Source organism: Phasianus colchicus, chromosome 1, assembly GCF_987193195.1.
Source record: "Phasianus colchicus chromosome 1, bPhaCol1.hap1.1, whole genome shotgun sequence".
NCBI classification, from domain to species: domain Eukaryota; kingdom Metazoa; phylum Chordata; class Aves; order Galliformes; family Phasianidae; genus Phasianus; species Phasianus colchicus.
Window position 1 is genome coordinate 86,658,235 of NC_143436.1, and position 20,343 is coordinate 86,678,577.

General features: G+C 39.6%; 1 protein-coding gene across 1 annotated transcript in view; it reads left to right on the plus strand.

Annotated features, from left to right (window-relative positions):
- The window catches only part of DCBLD2 (discoidin, CUB and LCCL domain containing 2), a 41,791-nt gene that overhangs the window by 8,571 nt on the left and 12,877 nt on the right, over positions 1-20,343 (plus strand). Inside the window, exons 2-7 of the mRNA XM_031613046.2 lie at positions 6,972-7,199; positions 11,297-11,434; positions 12,666-12,717; positions 13,966-14,038; positions 17,203-17,336; positions 18,602-18,642. Of these exons, the coding sequence (XP_031468906.1) occupies positions 6,972-7,199; positions 11,297-11,434; positions 12,666-12,717; positions 13,966-14,038; positions 17,203-17,336; positions 18,602-18,642 (666 nt within the window). The remainder of the gene's footprint in view (positions 1-6,971; positions 7,200-11,296; positions 11,435-12,665; positions 12,718-13,965; positions 14,039-17,202; positions 17,337-18,601; positions 18,643-20,343) is intronic.

Sequence of the window (20,343 nt, forward strand, 5' to 3'; positions counted from 1 at the left end):
TTGGAGTGACCTCATTGCAGCCTTTCAGTGCCTAAAGGGAGCCTACGAACAGGAGGGGAATAACTCTTTCAAAGGGTAGATAACAGCAGGACAAGGGGAAATGGTTTTAAGTTAAAGGAGGGAAGATTTAGGTTGGATGTCAGGGGGAAGTTCTTTACCAAGAGAGTGGTGAGTGTTGAACAGGCTGCCCAGAGAGGCTGTGGATGCCCCATCCCTGGAGGTGTTCAAGGCCAGATTGGATGGGGCCCTGGGCAGCCTGGAGGCTGGTGGCCCTGCCTGTGGCATGGGGGTTGGAGCTTCATGATCCCTGAGGTCCCTTCCAACTCTGGCCATTCTGTGATTCTGTGATCTGATAATGGAAGAGAGAAAAGTGTGACAGTAGTGATAATTTAGTATCTGTATTGCTAGTTTGAGTCTAGACTTTTTTACTTCTTTGTTGAAGTATAGAAGACTTCTGAAACTCTGTTTGGACCGGTCTGGATGAAGTATTTGAGTACCTTTAAAGTGATTTGGGGCATTTTCTGACCTTGCTTACTGGCTTTTGTGATCTAGTTTTGTGTGACAGTCTGTGTGTTCCTTCTCGTTTCCTTCGTCAGCTGTGTTTTGCTCTGTAGCACTCAGAGCACTGAAGCACAACAGTGTTTATTTTTACAAGTGTATTGGTGCAGATTGCTGAGTAAATGATATGTGTTGGGAAGCAGGCAAGCTGCATGTGCCAGACAAAAGACAACACACAACATGAACTGTCATTGTTACTCAGTATGGGCAGCAGATCCTGGAGGGCTTCTGCTGTATGTATCCTTGAACACAGAGCACTGATGGAGTCCTCTTGTAAATGCCTGGCAAAGGCTAGCCTGCCTTTATCAGCTGCTTTTGCTTGGAGACTATTTAAGCAAATTGCAATTGTCCCTGGAGACTTGCTCACATCATTTCCCTGACACCAATAAGCAGAAGTTCTGCGGTCTTAGACAGTTGGTGGTATTTTCTCTTCTTTTGAAGTAGTCAGTTTCATTAGTACACAGTGGCTGAGGGAGAAAATCGCTTACCTGCTTTGAGGATGTAATGATTTAAGGTAATTTGTTTTAAATTATATCTGTATTTTGGACAGCAAATATCATACAATCATAGAATGGCCTGGGTTGAAAAGGACCACAAAGATCATCTAGTTTCAACCCCGCTGCTATGTGCAGGGTCACCATCCAGTAGAGCAGGCTGCCCAGAGCCACATCCAGCCTGGCCTTGAATGTCTCCAGGGATGGGGCATCCACAACCTCCTTGGGCAACCTGTTCCAGTGTGTCACCACCCTCTGAGTGAAAAACTTCCTCCTACTATCTAACCTGAATCTCCCCTGCCTCAGTTTAATACTATTCCCCCTTGTCCTATCACTATCCACTCGTAAACAGCAGTTCCCCCTCCTGTTTATACACTCCCTTCAAGTATTCGAAGACCACAATGAGGTCTCCCCAGAGCCTTCTCTTCTCCAAGTTAAACAATCCCAGTTCCCTCAAGCTTCCTTCATAGGAGAGGTGCTCCAGCCCTCTGATCATCTCAGTGGCCCTCCTCTGGACCCACTCCAAGAGCTCCATGTCCTTCCTGTACTGGGGGCCCCAGGCCTGGACGCAGTACTGCAGATGGGGCCTCACAAGAGCTGAGTAGAGGAGAACAATCACCTCCCTCTCCCTGCTGGCCACCCCTTTTTTTAATGCAGCCCAGAACACAATTGGCCTTCCGGGCTGCAGGCGCACACTGCTGGCTCATGTCCAGCTTCTCATCCACCAGGGTCCCCAAGTCCTTCTCCACAGGGCTGCTCTCAAGGAGATCTTCCCCTGTTTGTATAAATATCTGGGATTTCCCCAACCCAGGTGCAGCACCTTGCACTTGTCCTTAATGAAGCTCATCAGGTTTTCTTGGGCCCACTTCTCCAGCCTGTCCAAGTCCCTCTGGATGGCTTCCCTTCCTTCCAGTGTATCGACTGTGCCACTCAGCTTGGTGTCATCTGCAAACTTGCTGAGGGTGCACTTGATGCCATCATCTATGTCATTGATGAAGATGTTGAAGAGCACTGGTTCCAAAACCGATGCCTGAGGGACACTGCTTGTGACTGGCCTGTACCCTGACCCTTCCTTTACTTGCCCTGCAATGAGAGTTGCACAGTAACTGCATCATAGAAATGAGTTGGCCCAAAGCAAGTGTGGCGTGGAGATGAGAAGGGCATTGGTGCATCTTCAGCCAGTTCCATTCCTCAAGCCCACGCAACACTTTTATGAGTGGCCTTCCCATGGGAGAGATGGCTTACCTGTTTCTGATTGGGATGCAGGAGAGCTCAAAATGCCACCATAAACTGGCAGGGCTTACCAAGAAGCAGTTATTGGTGTTTCTCTACCCTCACCTGAGCCATCCTTCTGTCAGAGAAGGCACTGCTGCATTTGCACCATAAAATAAATGGAGCGGTTACTCTAGGTTAAAACTAACAGCTCTTTTTATCTCAAGTCCCTAGTCTGGTTTACCACATGGCTGCAAAAGTGTTTACCTCCTGTACCAGAAAGGGTGTGAGAAGAAGTGGCCCAGAGCATTGGACAGACAAGGCTTGCTTTTGTTCACAGCTGCCCTAATTTAAGTGCCTTCGAGTGTGACTGAGCGATGGCCTCGTTGCGGAGGTGTGGGGCATTTTATGTTGTGAAACATCTGTAGTGCTCCAACAGTATGTTACTGAGGCAAATTAATGTCATGAAGATGAAAGTGGGCTGTGTACTTGTTGGCTTGTTAAGAAAATTAGTTCAGACAGAGGAGCAGATTCCTTCCTGAAGAACAGACTTCTGTGGACTGTGGTGGAAATACCTTAAAAAGCTATTCAGAATTTGAGGTACTTAATTCTTTAATGTTCCTTGTCTGCACTGAGGAAAGCAAAAAGTAGATGCTGTGCCAATGATGCTGCTAATGATAAGGGAAATGTGGTGCACAGGAGCTAAGCTGAAGAGGAGAGATGAAGGCTGAAGTAGAGAGAGTTGCATATTTGGAGCTAAAGTGAATGATTTAAATATATATTTTTGCTTATGTGACAAATAGATTTGGTTCTACCATTACTTAGTTAAGAAAGATTTAATTACATTTTATATGTAGCTATCAACCTACAGAAAGTCATAGTTTACTTAGGCAGGATCTTCTCAGGAAACCCAGTGGATAGATTGTGTCATAGAATCACAGAATGGTTTGGGTTGGAAGGGACCTTTAAGATCATCTAGTTCCAGCCCCCTGCTAAAGGCAGGGACACCTTCCACTATACCAGGTTGCTCAAAGCTCCATCCAGCCTAGCCTTGAATGCTTTCAGGGAGGGAGCATCCACAGCCTCTCTGGGCAACCTGTTCCAGTGTCTCACCACCCTCACAGTAAAGAATTTCTTCCATACTCTAAATCTGCCTTCTTCCAGTTTAAAACCATTTCCCCTTATCTTGTCATCTGTACAGATGGTTGTGCCATGCGTTAAAAGTGGAGATTGGTGTTTTGATCAGTTATGCTTTAGTCATAATCTGTCTGATGTCTTTATTTTATCCTTCCCTCTTCCCCAAGTAAGCAGTGGGAAAGCATTCCCAAGGCTGTAAGATTCATTTTTAACATGTTTTGATAGTGAGAAACAAGATTAGCAGTTGTTAGCAGCAGCCGATCTCAGGGGAAAAAAGTTCTGAATAATTATTTTCATAGTTGTTGAAGTCATTTAATCTCTCTAGTGGATATTAATAGAGTACTTAGCACCCACTTCTGCATGTGCGATAGCCTCTCATTTTATTAAATCTTACATTTTCTTCTTATCAAATGCACTCTGGTATGCTTATGTTGGTTGAAATTCTCTATTTTGTTGATATAAAGAACTTGGGTATGAGAAATTATGTTAAATCAGCTGCATGATTGCATCAGACATCAGCGTGCCATAGCTCAGGGGTCATCTGTAATCCATCAGGATAATTCATTCAGACTGCATTTGGAGGCACCTCTGGAAGAGACAAATGGTTCTGCTGACGACATCAGTCTGCTTTCCTCTACCAGCTGAAGAAGAGGCGCCCGTGTTTCTGGCAGTGCTCAGCAAAGAGCTGAGGTTATTTGTATTTGCTGTGAACCTGCTCCTTGGGGCACACGGAATCGATGCACATGTGCTGACCTTCCAGCAAGTGTCAGGTGGAATATGTATGCACAAGTGATGTGGTGAGGAGCTTGCTTAGTTCTGCGACTACACTGTGTCTGTTTTGTGATGGACAGGGCTGAAAGAAAGGACTCATTCAGCTGTGTATTACTAGTTCTGTCACGAACTAGTGACAGAATTTGTCATCTCTTGCAAGAGTAATTGATTTAGGACTTGACATCTGTCTCTTATGTGTACCCAAATGTTCCACACTCATGCACGCAAATTAACAGAAGCAAAAGATTCTGTGGTACTTAATGCCTTTTACGTGAATGAACTATCTAATGCTACCGTGCGTGTGGCTGTATTGCAGACAATTGTGCTTTTTCTTACTCTTGGAAAAATTGCTGAGTGTTGCTGGTTTGTTAGGTGGCAAAAGATGTGTGTCTCTGGGGATGATCAGTGGTGTTTATACAACTTCACTAGAAGCGATGAAGAACCACTTGTATAGAAGAGCTCAAGAACTACCCTTTTAGAACTAATAAAATAAGGAGAGGCTTCGTCGTTTCACTGTTTCGCTAGGAGTTAATTTGTAGAGATTTTCAAATAGCTCCTGAATGATGAATCTGCGCTTGGTGTGCTGTATATTGCATGCCAGATATGCATTGGTAATCTTTAGCTTCTTCAGGCACAAAGTGTGTGGCATTTCTGCTCTCACTAGCCAAAGTGAAACACATACCAGAATGAGGTCTAAAATACCCAGTTGACATTTCTTACAGATTTGTCTTTAAAAGAGAAGTCTCAATGCTGTTTAAGACTTGCAATGTTTTAGTTGCACTCAGATTGCTACTGTGGTTTCTTGTTTGAAAGGTGACTTCATTAGGATAGCTCAATAATATTTTCAGTCTACAACTGAAACCAGGATTAAATGATACACAACATGTAGTATTTCAGCTACCTCTTGAACAATTGTGTATTAAAATAATAGCAGTTTAGGAAAGCAAAATACAGATGCGTTGTTTGTTTGCTTTCCTAAAGGAAGGTGTAAATGAAGTAGAATGTAATTTATCAGCTACCAAATGGGAATAACGTTTGTCATGAGGTGGAACAAAGTATTTTATGACACTATGCTAAAGTTAGACTTGAGAAAAACGTGGCTAAGTAACAGCTCTACAGATAGAACTTTTGATTTTACTGGAGCAGATAGTCCATTTACCTTTTCAAAAAGACGATGCATCATTCCAATGCTGGCAAGAAAACTTCCATCTGTTTGTAATTCTGCATGTAACTGCAGCACTTTAGATTTTGGAACATACGGCTATCTCTCCAAGTGCTCAGATTATGAAAAAAGAAAACAAATCCACAACATTTTGTCACTGAGAATTAGGTGCTTTTGTGAGCAGATTAATCAGAGTTAAGTTCAACTGAATTGTTCTTTTCCCCACGCTGCTTCAGTGCATGGGTCCTGCCATTCTGTTCAGTCTGGCATGAAATCCTTTTATGCAAAGGATTCTTAAATTCAGTTAAGAATCTTCAGTATCTGCACATTTTTTTGTTCCTAAAATATGGCTTACGTTTTTAGGTTTAGTAAGGAAGTGGAAATCATAGAATCACAGAATGGCCTGGGTTGCAAAGGACCACAGTGCTCATCCAGTTCCAACCCCCTGCTATGTGCAGGGTCGCCAACCAGCAGACCAGGCTGCCCAGAGCCACGTCCAGCCTGGCCTTGAATGCCTTCAGGGATGGGGCATCCACAGCCTCCTTGGGCAACCTGTTCCAGTGTGTCACCACCTCTGTGTGAAAAACTTCCTCCTAATATCTAACCTAAACCTCCCCTGTCTCAGTTTAAGACCATTCCCCCTTGTCCTATCACTATCCACCCTCGTAAACAGCCATTCCTTCTCCTGTTTATATGCTTTCTTCAAGTACTGAAAGGCTGCAATGAGATCTTCCCAGAGCCTTCTCCAAGCTAAACAATCCCAGTTCCCTCAACCTTTCCTCATAGGAGAAGAAATGTGTAAAAAGAATCAGTTTTTGCCTGTCACTTTTAGCTACTAAGCAACACAAAGTATTTGATTGCTGCTATGACAGTTCTCTTGGCCCAGGTTGTCAGATACCAGTGGTTGTGGTATATCAGTAGAGGTGGATCCTTCTTACTGGTATTCCCTTATATGTTGTTGCTGTGTGGCAGATGGCAGCAGAGGGACACTGATAAAATGGCATCTGACATGGAAGTGTGTGTGAAGCAAAGGGTGTCACTGAATTCCTTCAAGAATTAGTTTAACAGCATTAAACTTGTTTTACAGTAGAAAACAATGCATTAACTGTTGGATGATGTTCAGACTTAGCTGTTATTTTCAGTAGTGTTTGCTGTTCCTTGTCTTTCCCCTTCTGTTCTTTCTCATTGTGTTATGAATGTAATAACAGTAGAATTCATGTGCTCTTGTTTTACTGCTGTGTTTCTCCCTCCATTTTTAGAACCAGTTTTCTTCTGTATATAGGTGTTGAGGGAATATGAAACAGCAGGGACATTTTCTGTACTGTCAGAGCCATTTTTTACATCATGGAGGATAAACTTCTATCTAGTTGAGGAAGTTGTAGAACCTCTCTGTTCACTAATGATGAGAAATTAAGCGCTTGCAAACATAAGTTCTGTTGTATTTTGACACGCTTGCTGCTCCATCTGTGTGTGACTTTGAGTGGTTTTGCAGTGTGATTGGTAAGGTTAAAAAAACAAACAAACAAACAACAACAACAACAAAGTGTTTTCTGCAGGTGAAGACAGTGGTAATTGAATCACCAGTGAACCCTTAAAGGTGAATGTGATGTAGCTAACTCATTTTTATTCTTTTGTAGGTGATGGATGTGGACACACCGTTCTGGGCCCTGAAAGTGGAACTCTTGCTTCGATAAACTACCCACAGACCTCTCCCAATAGCACAGTCTGTGAATGGGAAATCCGTGTAAAGCCTGGGCAGCGAATTCAGCTCAAATTTGGTGATTTAGACATTGATGACTCAGATTCTTGTCATTCCAGTTACTTGAGAGTTCACAATGGGATTGGCCCCACCAGGACAGAGATAGGTAAGTTATTTTCAGCTGTTGTCATGTATAGGGCTTGGAAGATGGTTTTAGTACTTTTGTAACTCTTAATTTCACCTTCCTAGCTTTCACTCTGCATAGAATGACCACAAGTTTTATGGTATTTCAGTTATTTTTACAGCCATTGAAAGCTGTTGTACTTCAGTTGGTTATTGGACGTGATGAGACCTTGCCTGATACGTGCATGCAACACTTCGTACAGTGCAGATTTTGACACTTAGGAGAAATGGTGAGAAGAAGGAAGTGTTTGTTATGTACTAGAATCTCAAAGAAGGCAAAGGAAGGAATTTTAGGAATTCTGTAGTGAAAGTTGTGTTTTTCCTGAGTTTCATGCCAAGGAAACTCTGTAAAACATAATGGAGTGCTGCCTGTACCTCACCAACTTTACCACCATCTCTGGTGATGTGCTCATTTCACGGATGCTCAGCAGGTGAGGTTTCTGGAAAGCCAGAGTATTCTTAATTATTCTGACACGGTTGCATTTTGTTTACTGTATTATGAAAGTATATGTATATGTCTGTCCTGACTCCGTTCCTAGATGCTAAAAATGCCCTGAAAACGTGATGAATTTCCACAATAGCAGAGCATCTTATATTTTGTTCATGCATACTGATAGATGCTAAATGCAACACAGATCCTGTGATAGTTTGTGATCTTCAGATTCCTGAAGGAAACTCCATTATAATTTTCCTTTTTCTCAGACATTTCCCAGTAGCTTGAAGAGTTGTAAGAGACTCTGCGAGATCACTGTAAGCAGTGAAGGAAATTCAAAATTCTGAGCGTTGTTTTTAAAAAGAGAAAAAAACGAAGGCAAGGTGAAGTGTCTATATACATACATATGTTACCTGAAATGCCTGCTTTCTTGTACTGAAGTAGTTCTTTTTTGAGCTCTTCATCTTGGTGTTATTAAAAGATGGTGATTTAGCTTCAATAATTTATAATTTAAATATATTCCATTTTCTGATGGCAAGGAATCTGTAGTTTACTTTGTACTTTTTATGATTTCATGATTGTAAAGCAGTTACTTTTCAGATAGCAGTGTGAAATTATTATCTGAAATTATTATCCACATCAAGGTATTTGTAGGATTTTAAGATCCTTGTGGTTATTCTTCATAAAACTCAAATTATCATTTTTCCTTTACTAACATTGGTTGTTATTGTGCAGATTCATTTTCTTTTCCCTACTTTGTCTAGAGATTTACTTTACAAGTTTGCTTTAGTGCAACTCATGTTGAGTCTTTTTCTAAGAAAGCTAGGGGAATGTTAGCTTTGTTAACCCTCTTTTCCAACTGTTACCTAGTTAAGCATGTGTGAAAATAAGTACGTGCTTGGAGCTGCTGAGCCAGACTTGGTCTGAAATTAGAAAGCACCGAAGTCCTTAAATGGCAAAGAACATCCAGTTCTGATAAGTCTATTACTCACTTGTACAAGTGACTTAATGGGTTGGAGTAAATTTTCTACTTCATTTGTTTCTCTTGACTTTCAGCTGTTTCCAGCTGGTGTAGTAGCAAAGTATGTTGAGCAAATGTGTGTGGTGTTCTGCTCCTAGTAAATGAAATCACGGAACAAACAATGATCTTAACAGTGGCAGCTACAGATGGTGCTATTTCTTAAATGTTTGTATCTGAAGCAGCAAATAGTGAGATTAAACAGTGATCTGAATTTGTTTGGAAGGAATTATCTTCTGAATTTGTCCTAACTTTTCAATTTTTTCATTGAAAAATTCAGCATTGCTGCTGTGTTCTAATGCTGAAATATAAAACCTGGAATTCAGTGAATTCACCTACTTTAACTCCAAATTGCTTTAAAAGTTGGCTGATTAGATTTCAAATTGAGTTGTTACTGGGTTAGTTCATTGATAAGCAGAGAAGGCTTCTTATGAAGCTCTTAAGGATTAGTTCTCAGTCCAAGCCTTTTGAATACTTATCAGTAAATCAAAAGAAGCTTTGAATCCTCGGTGTTAAATTAATCTCTCTTTCAAGTAAGATCTAGAGGTGTTTTGTATTAGATTTCATTGCAATCCAGCCAATAGACATTTACAGACAAGTATATTTATTTAATGTATTTGATGTAAGGTCAGAATTATTGGAGCAGAGAATGTAAGCTACTGTGGAGATTCACCTCCTGCTTTAGTGCTGTTGTTCAAAAGTGCTTTGGTTCTTTCAGGGCGTGCAGGCAGACGGGTAGTTTTCTGTGCATAGAATTGACAGTCATCACTGCAGTCGTGTTTTGTCCATTTCTGGCACTTACTTTTTAAAAATACTTTGCTAAAAATCTGGAAGGAAACCAAAGAAGAGCTAGGAAAATGATATAGGGTCTCAAAAGTGTGTCTTGCAATGAATCATAAGGTGCATCTATCTACAGTTTGTCACAGGCTGTATCTCCACAGTATGAGCAGCAGCGGCTAGTTTATCCATGCTATATGTATGTGTCCTGCTGCGTGTACTTGCCCAAAGAAGAGGTTAAATGTTGCCTTGTGGACAGTCTGACCTACTCTGAGAGGAGTTTCATGCTGGTCATTGGTGTAAAAAGAGCCAGAGGCTGAAAATGAATCTAAAAGAAATGGGAGAAAAGAATGAGAAAAGTAGCAGTTGGGGAAAATGCTGCAATTCATCATCATGAATTCAATTAATAATTGAAACTAGATTGAGGGCAAAGTATAGGGTTTGTGTGGAGCCTTGGAAAAAGGAAACTTATTTTTTTATAACTTTTGCTGGCCAACTTAAATAGTAAGAATTGGAATAAGGTTATATCTGTATAATTTTATAAATTTCATTAAACTATTATAAAATGTATTTTCTGGCTTTGTCCAAAAATACTCATGCTTTGTATGAAAAAATATCAGAATCAACAAAATCTAGATACCTGTGATGAATGATAGGAATTTGTATTTCTAATTTTTAATACCCTTTGAGAGTGCAGTTCACTTTTTAAAGGAATTTGGCACATGTTTTTATATTTATTTTAAGTTACATTAGTTAAAAACTGTTTCTGCAGGGCAGTATTATTCTACTCTATCTTGGGAAGGGAGCCTGGCTTTGTTTTTTTTTTTTGGTATTTTACAAGATGATAACCTAAATATCATGAAAACGTATGAATGAATGGTAAATTGAAAGATGCAGGGCCATCTGCTGTTGGTGGTTGTCCACATAGAATCTTAAATAGGATTGTAGTTGGATTATAATATAGATTGTTTAAGAGAGCCTATGGAGCAGAACATTTTCTTAACTGTCTAACGAACTGGTCAGTAGTTTAGTAAAGTTTCTAGTTAGTAGAATTGGAGAATTCCATGTTGATTTGACTCTCATAGCCATTCATCCAGGCAATTTCAAGTCATTTGGTAGTAATTCCTAACTTACTAGGCAGATGTTATCAGTATCTGATGACTCCAGCTTCTCAGGTTAAAATATGCTAATTACAGTCAGTTTGGATGGCAAGAAAAGTACCCAGATGCAGAACAAGCCTAATCTGGTTTGAGGTTTTCGTAGGTATTGTTTGTTTTGGTTTTTTTTTGTCCTGCTGAAATAGGTGCAGTACCTCTCATAGGTGTTACAGGTGCAGCAAAAGAAAAAATGGGCCACTTGCAAGTTTATACTAGTAGAACTCAGATATGCTTGTATGTTGATGCTGAATTGCAGCGAATCATGCCTGCTGTTGCCACAAAAGTAAGAAAAGCAATTGACAGAAAGCATGAAATAATCAGCAGGGAAGAAACACTCCAACAACTGAAGGAAGAGAGGGCTTTTTTCCTCATCTTCTGTACATGATTCTTGTTGCCCCATCTTTCTCATCTTGGAAGAATGGACTGGCTACGTATGGCTGGAGGTGAATGGGATGTGGATACATTTATGTGTAAGTGTTAGGGATAGCAGTGACTCTCATCTATCTGCAGTGTCAAAGTAAATATACTTTGGTATTTGCTTTAAACAGACACTGACCACATTCATTCCTATCCAATGCCTGTATTTGGTTTTGAATATACACCAGATGCAGTGTGAGCTTATACTGGAAATGAAAAGAGATACTTGTTGCTGAAGTTGGTTTGGGTCCGTGACTCTTTCCCCCTTCTTTCCCTAGGAAAGTACTGTGGATTTGGCTTTCAAATGGATGGTTTAATAGCTTCAAGAAGCAATGAAGTCACAGTGCAGTTCATGAGTGGAGTACACACTTCGGGGCGTGGATTTCTTGCAGCTTACTCAACCACTGACAAATCAGGTATTTGTAAAATCCTCATAATTTCTCTGTGCTGGTGAAATTAGAGTTGTCTAGTAAAACCACAGAACGGTTTTATTATCCAATTCTCACAAATTGACTTCTAAAAATGATGACTTATGATACAGTCTTCCTGATATTTCTGCATGGGAAATTAAACTGTTCTTATTTAAGTTACTGTAGTTTAAAAAAGAGGGAAAAAAAAAGAAAAGAAGGGTTATCAAAGCTTACCCTCAGTAAAGCAAGAATCACAGTTATCTGTTATGAATGAAAAAACTACTCCAGATAAATGATTAAATGCGTTTTTTCAGGCCATAATCAAGATAACCGATAACTTTGAAATGCTTTCTTATCTAACTGTCTATATTCTAGGCATGCCCACTTCACTGCAAAATTTATTTCAGTCATAATTTCCTTTATTTCCTCAACTCTGTAGTCTCTCTGTGACTGCTAATTAGTTTTCAGCATGTTTTTTTTTCTTGTTTTGTTTTTCTTGCTGGTTTGTTTTTCTTTGTTTTGTTTTTCCTTGTGTTTTTTATTCTTTTCTTTTTTCTAGCCTCAAAAAGAGGCTGCTGTGTTTTGCATCTACTTCCACTCACTGTGGAGGTGAGTGACATACATTGTCCAAAAGGAGACAAGAATTAACCAGGAACTGCTTTGCGAGGCACAGAGCTCAAGAAGATACTTCATAGATGTAGTTCTAAAAAGAGCAGATGAAGAAGTTTCATTTTAAAAATTTTGTGGATATTCTGATGCTTTTCTCTGTTTTGGATTGTTTGTGCTCACACACTGCACAGGAACATAAAATTTGAAAGAAGTCATGGATGCCAGTAACATGTCACTGTAAGATTTCCTGTGCTGCCTGGTTTCAGTATTGTTGGTCTGTTACATGCTGAAAACACAGGCCTGTTTATCTGGCTTACTAATGTAATTTTCTGTGTTTCAATTTCCTTTTGTGAAAAGAGTGCATGTTTATGTCTCCTATGTAGATTCTCTGAAGCATAGCTACAAATTAAGGTGCAGAAAAAAAAACCCAAAACCCCAAAAAAGCCATATGTTTGTAGTGCTTCTCTTCATGTCTCTAAATCTCAATGTATTTCCCAGTTACTCAAGACAGATTACAAGGTCCTGCTATAACATAAGACTGACTGCAAGAAAATTATGTGCACTTTAAAAAGCATGCTCAAACCAGATGTCTTTATCACCCTCTTGACCCAACATTTTTTCTTTCCAGACCTAATTACCTGTTTGGACAATGCAAGTCATTTTTCTGAACCAGAATTCAAGTAAGATTGCTTTTACCTCTTCTTCTCCCACTTCCCTTCTCCCATTTTGGTCATTTTGATGTTTCTGTTTCACTCTGTAACTTACACCTGATAGAGCTTGAAAACTGGGGATTGAGAACTTGAGAAATGAAGAGACTGGGGAGAGAGCTGAATAATATTCACGTTTGCATTTGTTCTTCATCCCCTCTCTCCTGGTTTTTTTTTTTTTTTTATCTTACATACCATACACGGAAGAACCTCATCAATTTGCACTAACACATATAAGCTAATATTACATTCCCATAGGAAAAAAAAAAATCACTTTTATAAATATATATTACAGCACATATACGCTTTAAATACTGAAATTCACATTGAAGTTATCAAAGGAGCACTAAACTCTGAAATAGGTGAAAAATTATGAACCCATTTCACACCCTGGTGTGAGTTAACGAGGTTCTATAGAGATACAAAATGCTTTTCTTTCTGATGGAGGAAACACATCATTTCTCTGTTTTGTCCCCCATTTCTGTCTAAAGCAACAACAGTGTTAAAAGCTGTAGATTATCATAAAGTATGTAAGCTTACCTTTTGGAGATCTTAAGCACTGAAGTTGTGAAACCTGCATTCCTCATTCATTTTCCCAAGTTCCAAAATTATAGGCTGTAGTTTTACTCAGTATGCGCTTAGGTCTCCAAATCCCATTGTTTTCATGGTACCTGCAAAATTGCTTCAACTTTTGTTGAATTGATATTTTACCCAAGTTGGTTGTTAAATCTTGGCTAAAACATAGGCTTGCATCAGATGTGCAGATGTCTTTCCCTTCTTTCCATGAGCTAATGATGCTAGCTGAATATTTGATCTGTTCTTTCTTTTTTAACGATCAAAGCATTGCTAGGAGTTATTGCAAAGTAGCATTATTTTTCAGGTATACAATTTAAAGGTGCAAAACAAACAGATATGCAGGTCTCTAGTTCATAAAATATGATGTAGAAATACTGCTGCCTACGAGGCTTTCAATTTTTGGAAACCATGAAGTATTTATATCAATTTTATTACATTCAGACTAGAACTGAGTTACAGCTGAGACTGTTTTATGTTTTTGTCTGATTTCTTATGTCTTTGATTAGGATATATCCTTATGTAGTGATAGAAAAGTGATAACTGTGTATTATAAATAAATAAAGTGTCTATTTTATAATGTTTTGAAAAAGTTGTAGCTGCATGCATGCCTTGACTTGAATTTTTATTATTTTTTTTTTCTTCCAGTAAATATTGCCCAGCTGGATGTGTGATTCCTTTTGCTGATATTTCAGGCACTATTCCCCATGGATACAGAGATGTAAGTAAACTTACTATTGTAGGCACACATTAATTGTGGTAAAATACTTAAAGTTTGATTAAAACTCATTTATAGTTATTTGTATTAGCTCTGCTGTCTGGACTCTGGAAGTTGCACCTCCTAAATTAAATGGCATGCTACTCATTTTTTTTTGCACAGCTGCTCAGTGGCTGGTACTTCAGTGAGTCCGAGAGGGCCCATGAAAATTGGAGGGCTGGAACATCTCTCTTATGAAGAGAGGCTGAGGAAGCTGGGCTTGTTCAGCATGGAGGGGAGGCAGCTGCAGGGAAACCTTGTGGCCTTTTGGTAATACTTGAAGGGCTTATAGTGACAAAAGACTTTTAGTGCAGGCTTGTAGTGATAAACAAGGAGTAATGGCTTCAAATTGAAAGAGACTGGATTTAGTCTAGTTTTAGAAAGAATTTTTCTGCCACCAGGGGGATTAAGCATTAGAACAGGTCACCCAAAGAAGCTGTGGATGCGCCATCCTTAGAAGTGTTCAAAGCCAGGCTGGATGGGGTTTTGGGCATCTTGATAAGATGTCTCCGCTGCTGACAGCAGAGTTGGACTAGGTGGTCCTTCCAACCCACGCCACTCAATGAATCCATGTTCCCATCTCCAAGAAGTGATGTAGTATACTAGAGATTTGCTTGCAAGGCCTTCTACAAAAAAGATGTATCAACCAAAATATTCTGATACTTCCTGCTTTGTTTCTGTTGGCTTTTTCAAGTTTTGGATTTCAGCTTTATAGAGAGAATCAAAGGTTTTTTTTTTTGTTTTTAATGAAGTCATCTTGCTCTTGATACTATGATATTTTAAACAGACTTTCAATGATTTACACTGTTTACACTGGACAGCTATGAAAACAGTTGCAAAACAGTTTATACTATAGCATTAATAGTTCTATTAACTGGTAATAATGTAGCTTACTTGGAATGCTACAAAAAAAAATGTACACTGATCTTTAATATTTAATACGAACCTAAAATGTGCCGCTCTGTCATTTTCTTTTCTCAAATACCTGTAAATCCTAGGCTACCTGCTTAAATAACTTATTCATATGTTTAAAAAAAGAAGTCACCACAGTGTAGCTGTTGTGTGTTATGTTCTGCAGTGAGTCCTTGCTAAATAGCTGCAGGATAATTTTTGTGCCCATTTATAAGATGGAGTTGATTCTCTGTCTCTTGTATTTGCAGCATTTGTGGGAACCTTGCTTGTTGGAGTTGGTTTTTTTTTTGGCCAAAATCAGGAAAAGCTTTTCTATGGAGGAAAAAAGAAAACTTTAGCAAATAAATCCCCTGTGACTTTCTTTTTGTATGACTTAGTACCCTGTATAAAGGGCAGAGAGTTTCCCAGAAGTCAAATTGGGTGGAAAGAAATCAAATTGTAAAGCACTTAAGACAAAGTTTCAGGTAGACATTTCGCATGCATCCCTTCCTAAAGATCTTAGCTGTGTGCTGCTTTAAAGAATACCCTAAATCTTGATTCTTTTGTGTAATCCCTTTGAGGACTTGGAGCACTCATTGCTGACATCTTCTGGTGAGCAGGGAGGAGACAGTTTCGTTTACTACAGAATCTCCATACTTCTACTTCCAAGAGGAGATAAGAGGGAGTGGGAAACCGGGTGTTTAAGCCAGTCATAATTACTTTTATCTAGAAGCTTTTGAGAGTATCTGTGGGGTAAGGAGTAAGAATCTTAAAAAGGGTTAGAGATTTTGTGTGTGAGTATACTAAGGAGAGTTATGTCTGGAAATATGTTTGTAAGAAGGTTTTGTGCCTGTGAGCTTGAGATATAGGGGCATTCTTGCCTGTAGCATGATGCAGTTATTTCTCGAGAGGCCATAGTGGAGAATGTTGTTCTGTTTTAAAAATAAGAAGAAAAATGATCCATGAAGTTTGGGATAGAGAGGCTGGAGAGCAGCCCTGATGATGGGGATCTTGGGGGTTCTGGCTGACAGCATGTGATCCAACAGAGTGTCCTGGCAGCCCAAAGAGCCAACTGTACCCTGGGGTGCACCAGGCCCAGCGCTGCCACCGGGCGGGATAGGAAGGGCTTGTCCTGCTCCGCTCTGTGTTGTGCAGCCTCACCTCCTGCACTGGGAGCAGCAGTGGGTGCCACGGAATGAGACAGACATAAAGCTATTTGAGAGCGTCCAAAGGAGGGCTGCAAAGACAGGGAAGGGTCAGGAGGACAAGGTGTGTGAGAGGGTGGACTGAGGTCCTGAAGTGCATTCAGCCCAGAGCAGAGGAGCTGAGGGGAGGCCTCATGGCAGCTGCAGCTCCTCACAGGGGGAGGAGGGGCAGCGCTGAGCTCTGCTCTCTGGTGAGGGTCAGGGTGGGGGTTGGGGAAAGGTTCTTCACCAGAGTGCAGTGGGGCCTTGGAACAGGCTGCCCAGGGTAGTGGGCACTGCCCCTAGCTGTCAGAGTTCAAGGAACATTTGGACACAGCTTTCAGACATAGGGTTTGGATTTTAGATGGTGCTGTGTGGAGCCAGGAGTTGGACTTAGTGATCCTTATGGTTCCTTCCAACTCGGAATATACTTGGTTCCCTTTTTCTAGAAAAGATCTGCTGATTTGTTTTAGGATAATTGTTGTGAGGCTTAATAGCACCCAGAGGAATGATTGGCAGAGAAATCCAACAACTTTATCTAGTAGTAACAGATATCTTAGTAGTAACAGGCAGCAGCACTGATTTGGAGAACAACTATTAAATAAAAATCCGCACTAGTTGTCTGTTGTTTATTGGCTTAGGCAAAGCCATGCTGCAATACCACACTGATAATAAGATGCTGAATGTGGTTTCTGGAATGTAACTGGAGATGTACCCAGGTGAACATTCAAAGATAGCTTGGTTCCCCTTGATAATCTAAAATTCAGTTTGATCCCACATCCATCACTGAATGAGAGCAAGGGGCTGCAGAAGATGCATGCCTCTGCATGTTATAGTGCTTCATGAGGCAGATGCTTGTGAATAGCTCTGTGTAAGCCTCTCACAACAAAGATAAAAGATATCTAAAAACAGAGATAAAGCTAAATAAGAAAATTCTTAATGTAATAATAGCGACAAAGAACATGACTTGGCAATGCAGCACTTACAGTAAATAGTGTAATATTTAATTTATTTACAACTTAGTAGTAATGTTATTTTTTTCTTCCCCATGAGTCATCATCACTTTGCATGGCTGGTGTTCATGCAGGCGTCGTGTCAAATACTCTGGGTGGCCAAATTAACGTTGTAATCAGCAAAGGCATTCCATACTATGAAGGCTCCCTGGCTAACAATGTCACCTCAAAAGTGTAAGTTTATCTTTTACATCCTCCTTATCTTTAGCACTTTAAGTTTTGGTAGTGCCTCTTCCAAGCAGTAATTTCATCTGTCTGTGAAGTTCTCACAATTCTGTGGTGCGATTGTTTTACCAGATAATTTTTTAACCTCTAGACCATAAAGATTAATTTTACAAATTCTAAAAGGAACTTTTGTCCTCCAGAATATACATCATGACCATAAATTCCCAGTGATCTGTGCAAAAATAATACTTTGTGCAGTTTATTTTTTCTAATCACCAATTCAATCCTGTAATTTTCTTTCAAGAAAAAGAGGGGAAAATTGGTATCTGAGGCAAGTAATATTTTTCACATAAAACTTAAAATTTCACAAGTTAGTGTACAGTGTTTTGTTGTTATTTTTGGCTCTGTGTCTGAACAGTGTGGGGGAGTATTTATCTGGGGGGTGGGGAGTTGAAAGACAGGGAAACATTTGATTTTTTTTTTCCCCTCTCCAGTGCTGTCATTTTAGTCCGGTCTGAAATTGAGGAATAATGTGTTTAGCAGAATAAACCTGTCTTTTTTTTACAAAACCTTAGGAAAAAAAATCCAGTAAATAATAACTACTTTATTTTGGTAGTGCTGTCAATGTTTGAAACCTATAGACAAAGGTCACTTCCCTTGGTTGTCTTTACAAAGTGAGGGCAACTACTGTTGTCCTGAGAGGCCAGAGGTTAGGACAGGGAGCTTCCACGAGCATGTGTGGGCAGACTCACTCTGGGAAATGGTGAGATGAAACCTGAATAGTAAACAACACAGTCTTCACAGTCTTGGTTGTTCTGGAAATATCAATGTGTTGAAGATGGAAATTTTTGAGAGTTTGTATGCAGCATTTTTGGAAATTCCAAAATGAATTCCACTTAATGATCGGCGTTTCCATTGTAGCTGCATATGGAAATATATTATGCTGTAGCTTATCATTTTATCTCAGAAATCCCTAGAATTAAGTGATCAGAGAAGGCTGATTCTTGTTACTGTGATAAAGTTCATTTAAAAGGGAAGTATTTTAATGAAGCTCTTGCATCTTGCTGGGTAGATGGCTCTTTGAAGGCCTGTTACATCAGTAGAATCCTTGGGCAAGCTTTCAGGTGAAAAGAGGTTTGTACTACAACTTCATCATGAATTTTCTGTATTCAGGCACGTGTACATAGATTTTAGAGACAAGCAGTCAGATGAGAAAAATAAATGGAAGGCAGTTTGTGTCGGTTTTCCTCACTACATCTTTCTGTTCTCTGCAGGGGACCGTTATCTACAAGTCTCTTCACATTTAAGACTAGCGGTAAGCACTGTCAATTTTATTACATAATCCTTTCCTATAAATTGCTCCTTTCATATCAGTTCTTTCCAGTTTATTTCTTAGTTTTTGTTCTGGTTAGTTTAATATTTTGACTGGCTTCCTCAGTAGTGCAGACATACTAAAACCTGCTTTCTCAGTCCCACAGGGTGATTGTCCTGACAGTCTATACTTATTTCTTTTAAGATCTTCTATTCAAAATCTTTCCTTGGTAAGGTCTGCTCATCTGCAAAAAGAGATTATTTCATGTTTTTTTCCTCCAGTATAATATGCTTTAAAGTGACTTGCCTCCCACACTTTAAGTGTACTGCTTAAACCAGAGTTTGGCACTTGTTAGTTAGTCTTTATTTATAACAACTGTGCACTATAGGGTTTTGTTCCATATTTAGTCCTTACAGCTTTCTCATTGCCTCCTAAGAAACTTAGCATAAATTTCAAAATGATTACTGAGTTTTCTCCCTCACTTTTTACATTTTTTTCTTTCTCCTTATTTCTTGCAACTGAATGCTGTGTGATAAATTACTTTTCTCCTGTGCTCCAGGAAGACATCTCTTATGCTTTGCTCTGCGTGTATGCTGTGTTCCACCTTGGCTGCCATTCATTTGTTCCTGTAAACATGTTCCATGTTGATGATTGGTATAACAGACATTGCCCCATTTTAAAGCTTATTGCTTCATATGTTTTTACTTTCTGTCAGTTGCCTCCTTTTCAAACAGAATAGCTGCAGTTTTCTAAATGGAAGTCAGTTAATGTGCCATTTTTGAATGAGTGGTGGAAATACCATGAAGACAGTGGACTTGTCTTAGTCTCTTAGCTGTTTTAGTAACAATACGAAGAATGCAACAAAAGCACTGGGACCCTGTTTAGTCAAGAAAAAAGAAGGGGAGTCATGCATACATTCCCAAAAGTAAACAAACGCTTTTCCTAATATATTAATAAAAGTGATCCAAATGGGGACATAAATGCAGGAATTTGATGGGCACAAGTGTTTGAAGATGGAAATTTATATAATGAAGCAAAAACTGGAAAATGTAATTCACATCCAATGATCTCTCTCTTAGACCTTTACAAAAGCTGGGAGAAGGAATGCCTGTCTAGTGACCTTATGGTTGGAGGATATTAAACACAGTGATCAGGGCAGCATTTGTTGTTTTTTTTTGTCTTTCAAAATATGATCTGACAGGCTGTATGAAAGTTATTCAGTGGGCTGGGAATGTGAAGAGATGGCACAAAATGCCACCTGGCTTTACCACAGAGCAGGTTGTGCAGGTTAACATCCTTTTTTGATTACTAATTTTTCAGCATGAGAAGTGCTGATCAGGACAAAAATGTGGAATTTTGGAGAAGCATTTAACAACTTATTGAGCAAGCAAGAGGCTGATGTAGATTAAAATGTATGTGTCTGAATGGGCTTGGAATTGGCTGAAGGAAAAAAGAGGGTTTTGTAGCGTGCTGTAGTGACATTTATCTGATTGTGGTAGTATTACTAGTGTGGTTCTTTCACAGTAATTGATGTCATGACTTGGTACAAAATTGTGGTGTGTGTAATACTAGAGATGTGGTCAGTGCAGAGGAAAATGGAACCATTGTACATGAAGACCTGGCTGCCTTGGTGATTTGAGTAGCAGGAGTTAAGTGAAGAACCACAGAGAATGTACAGTGTCAGTACATAGACTCTGCTGTATT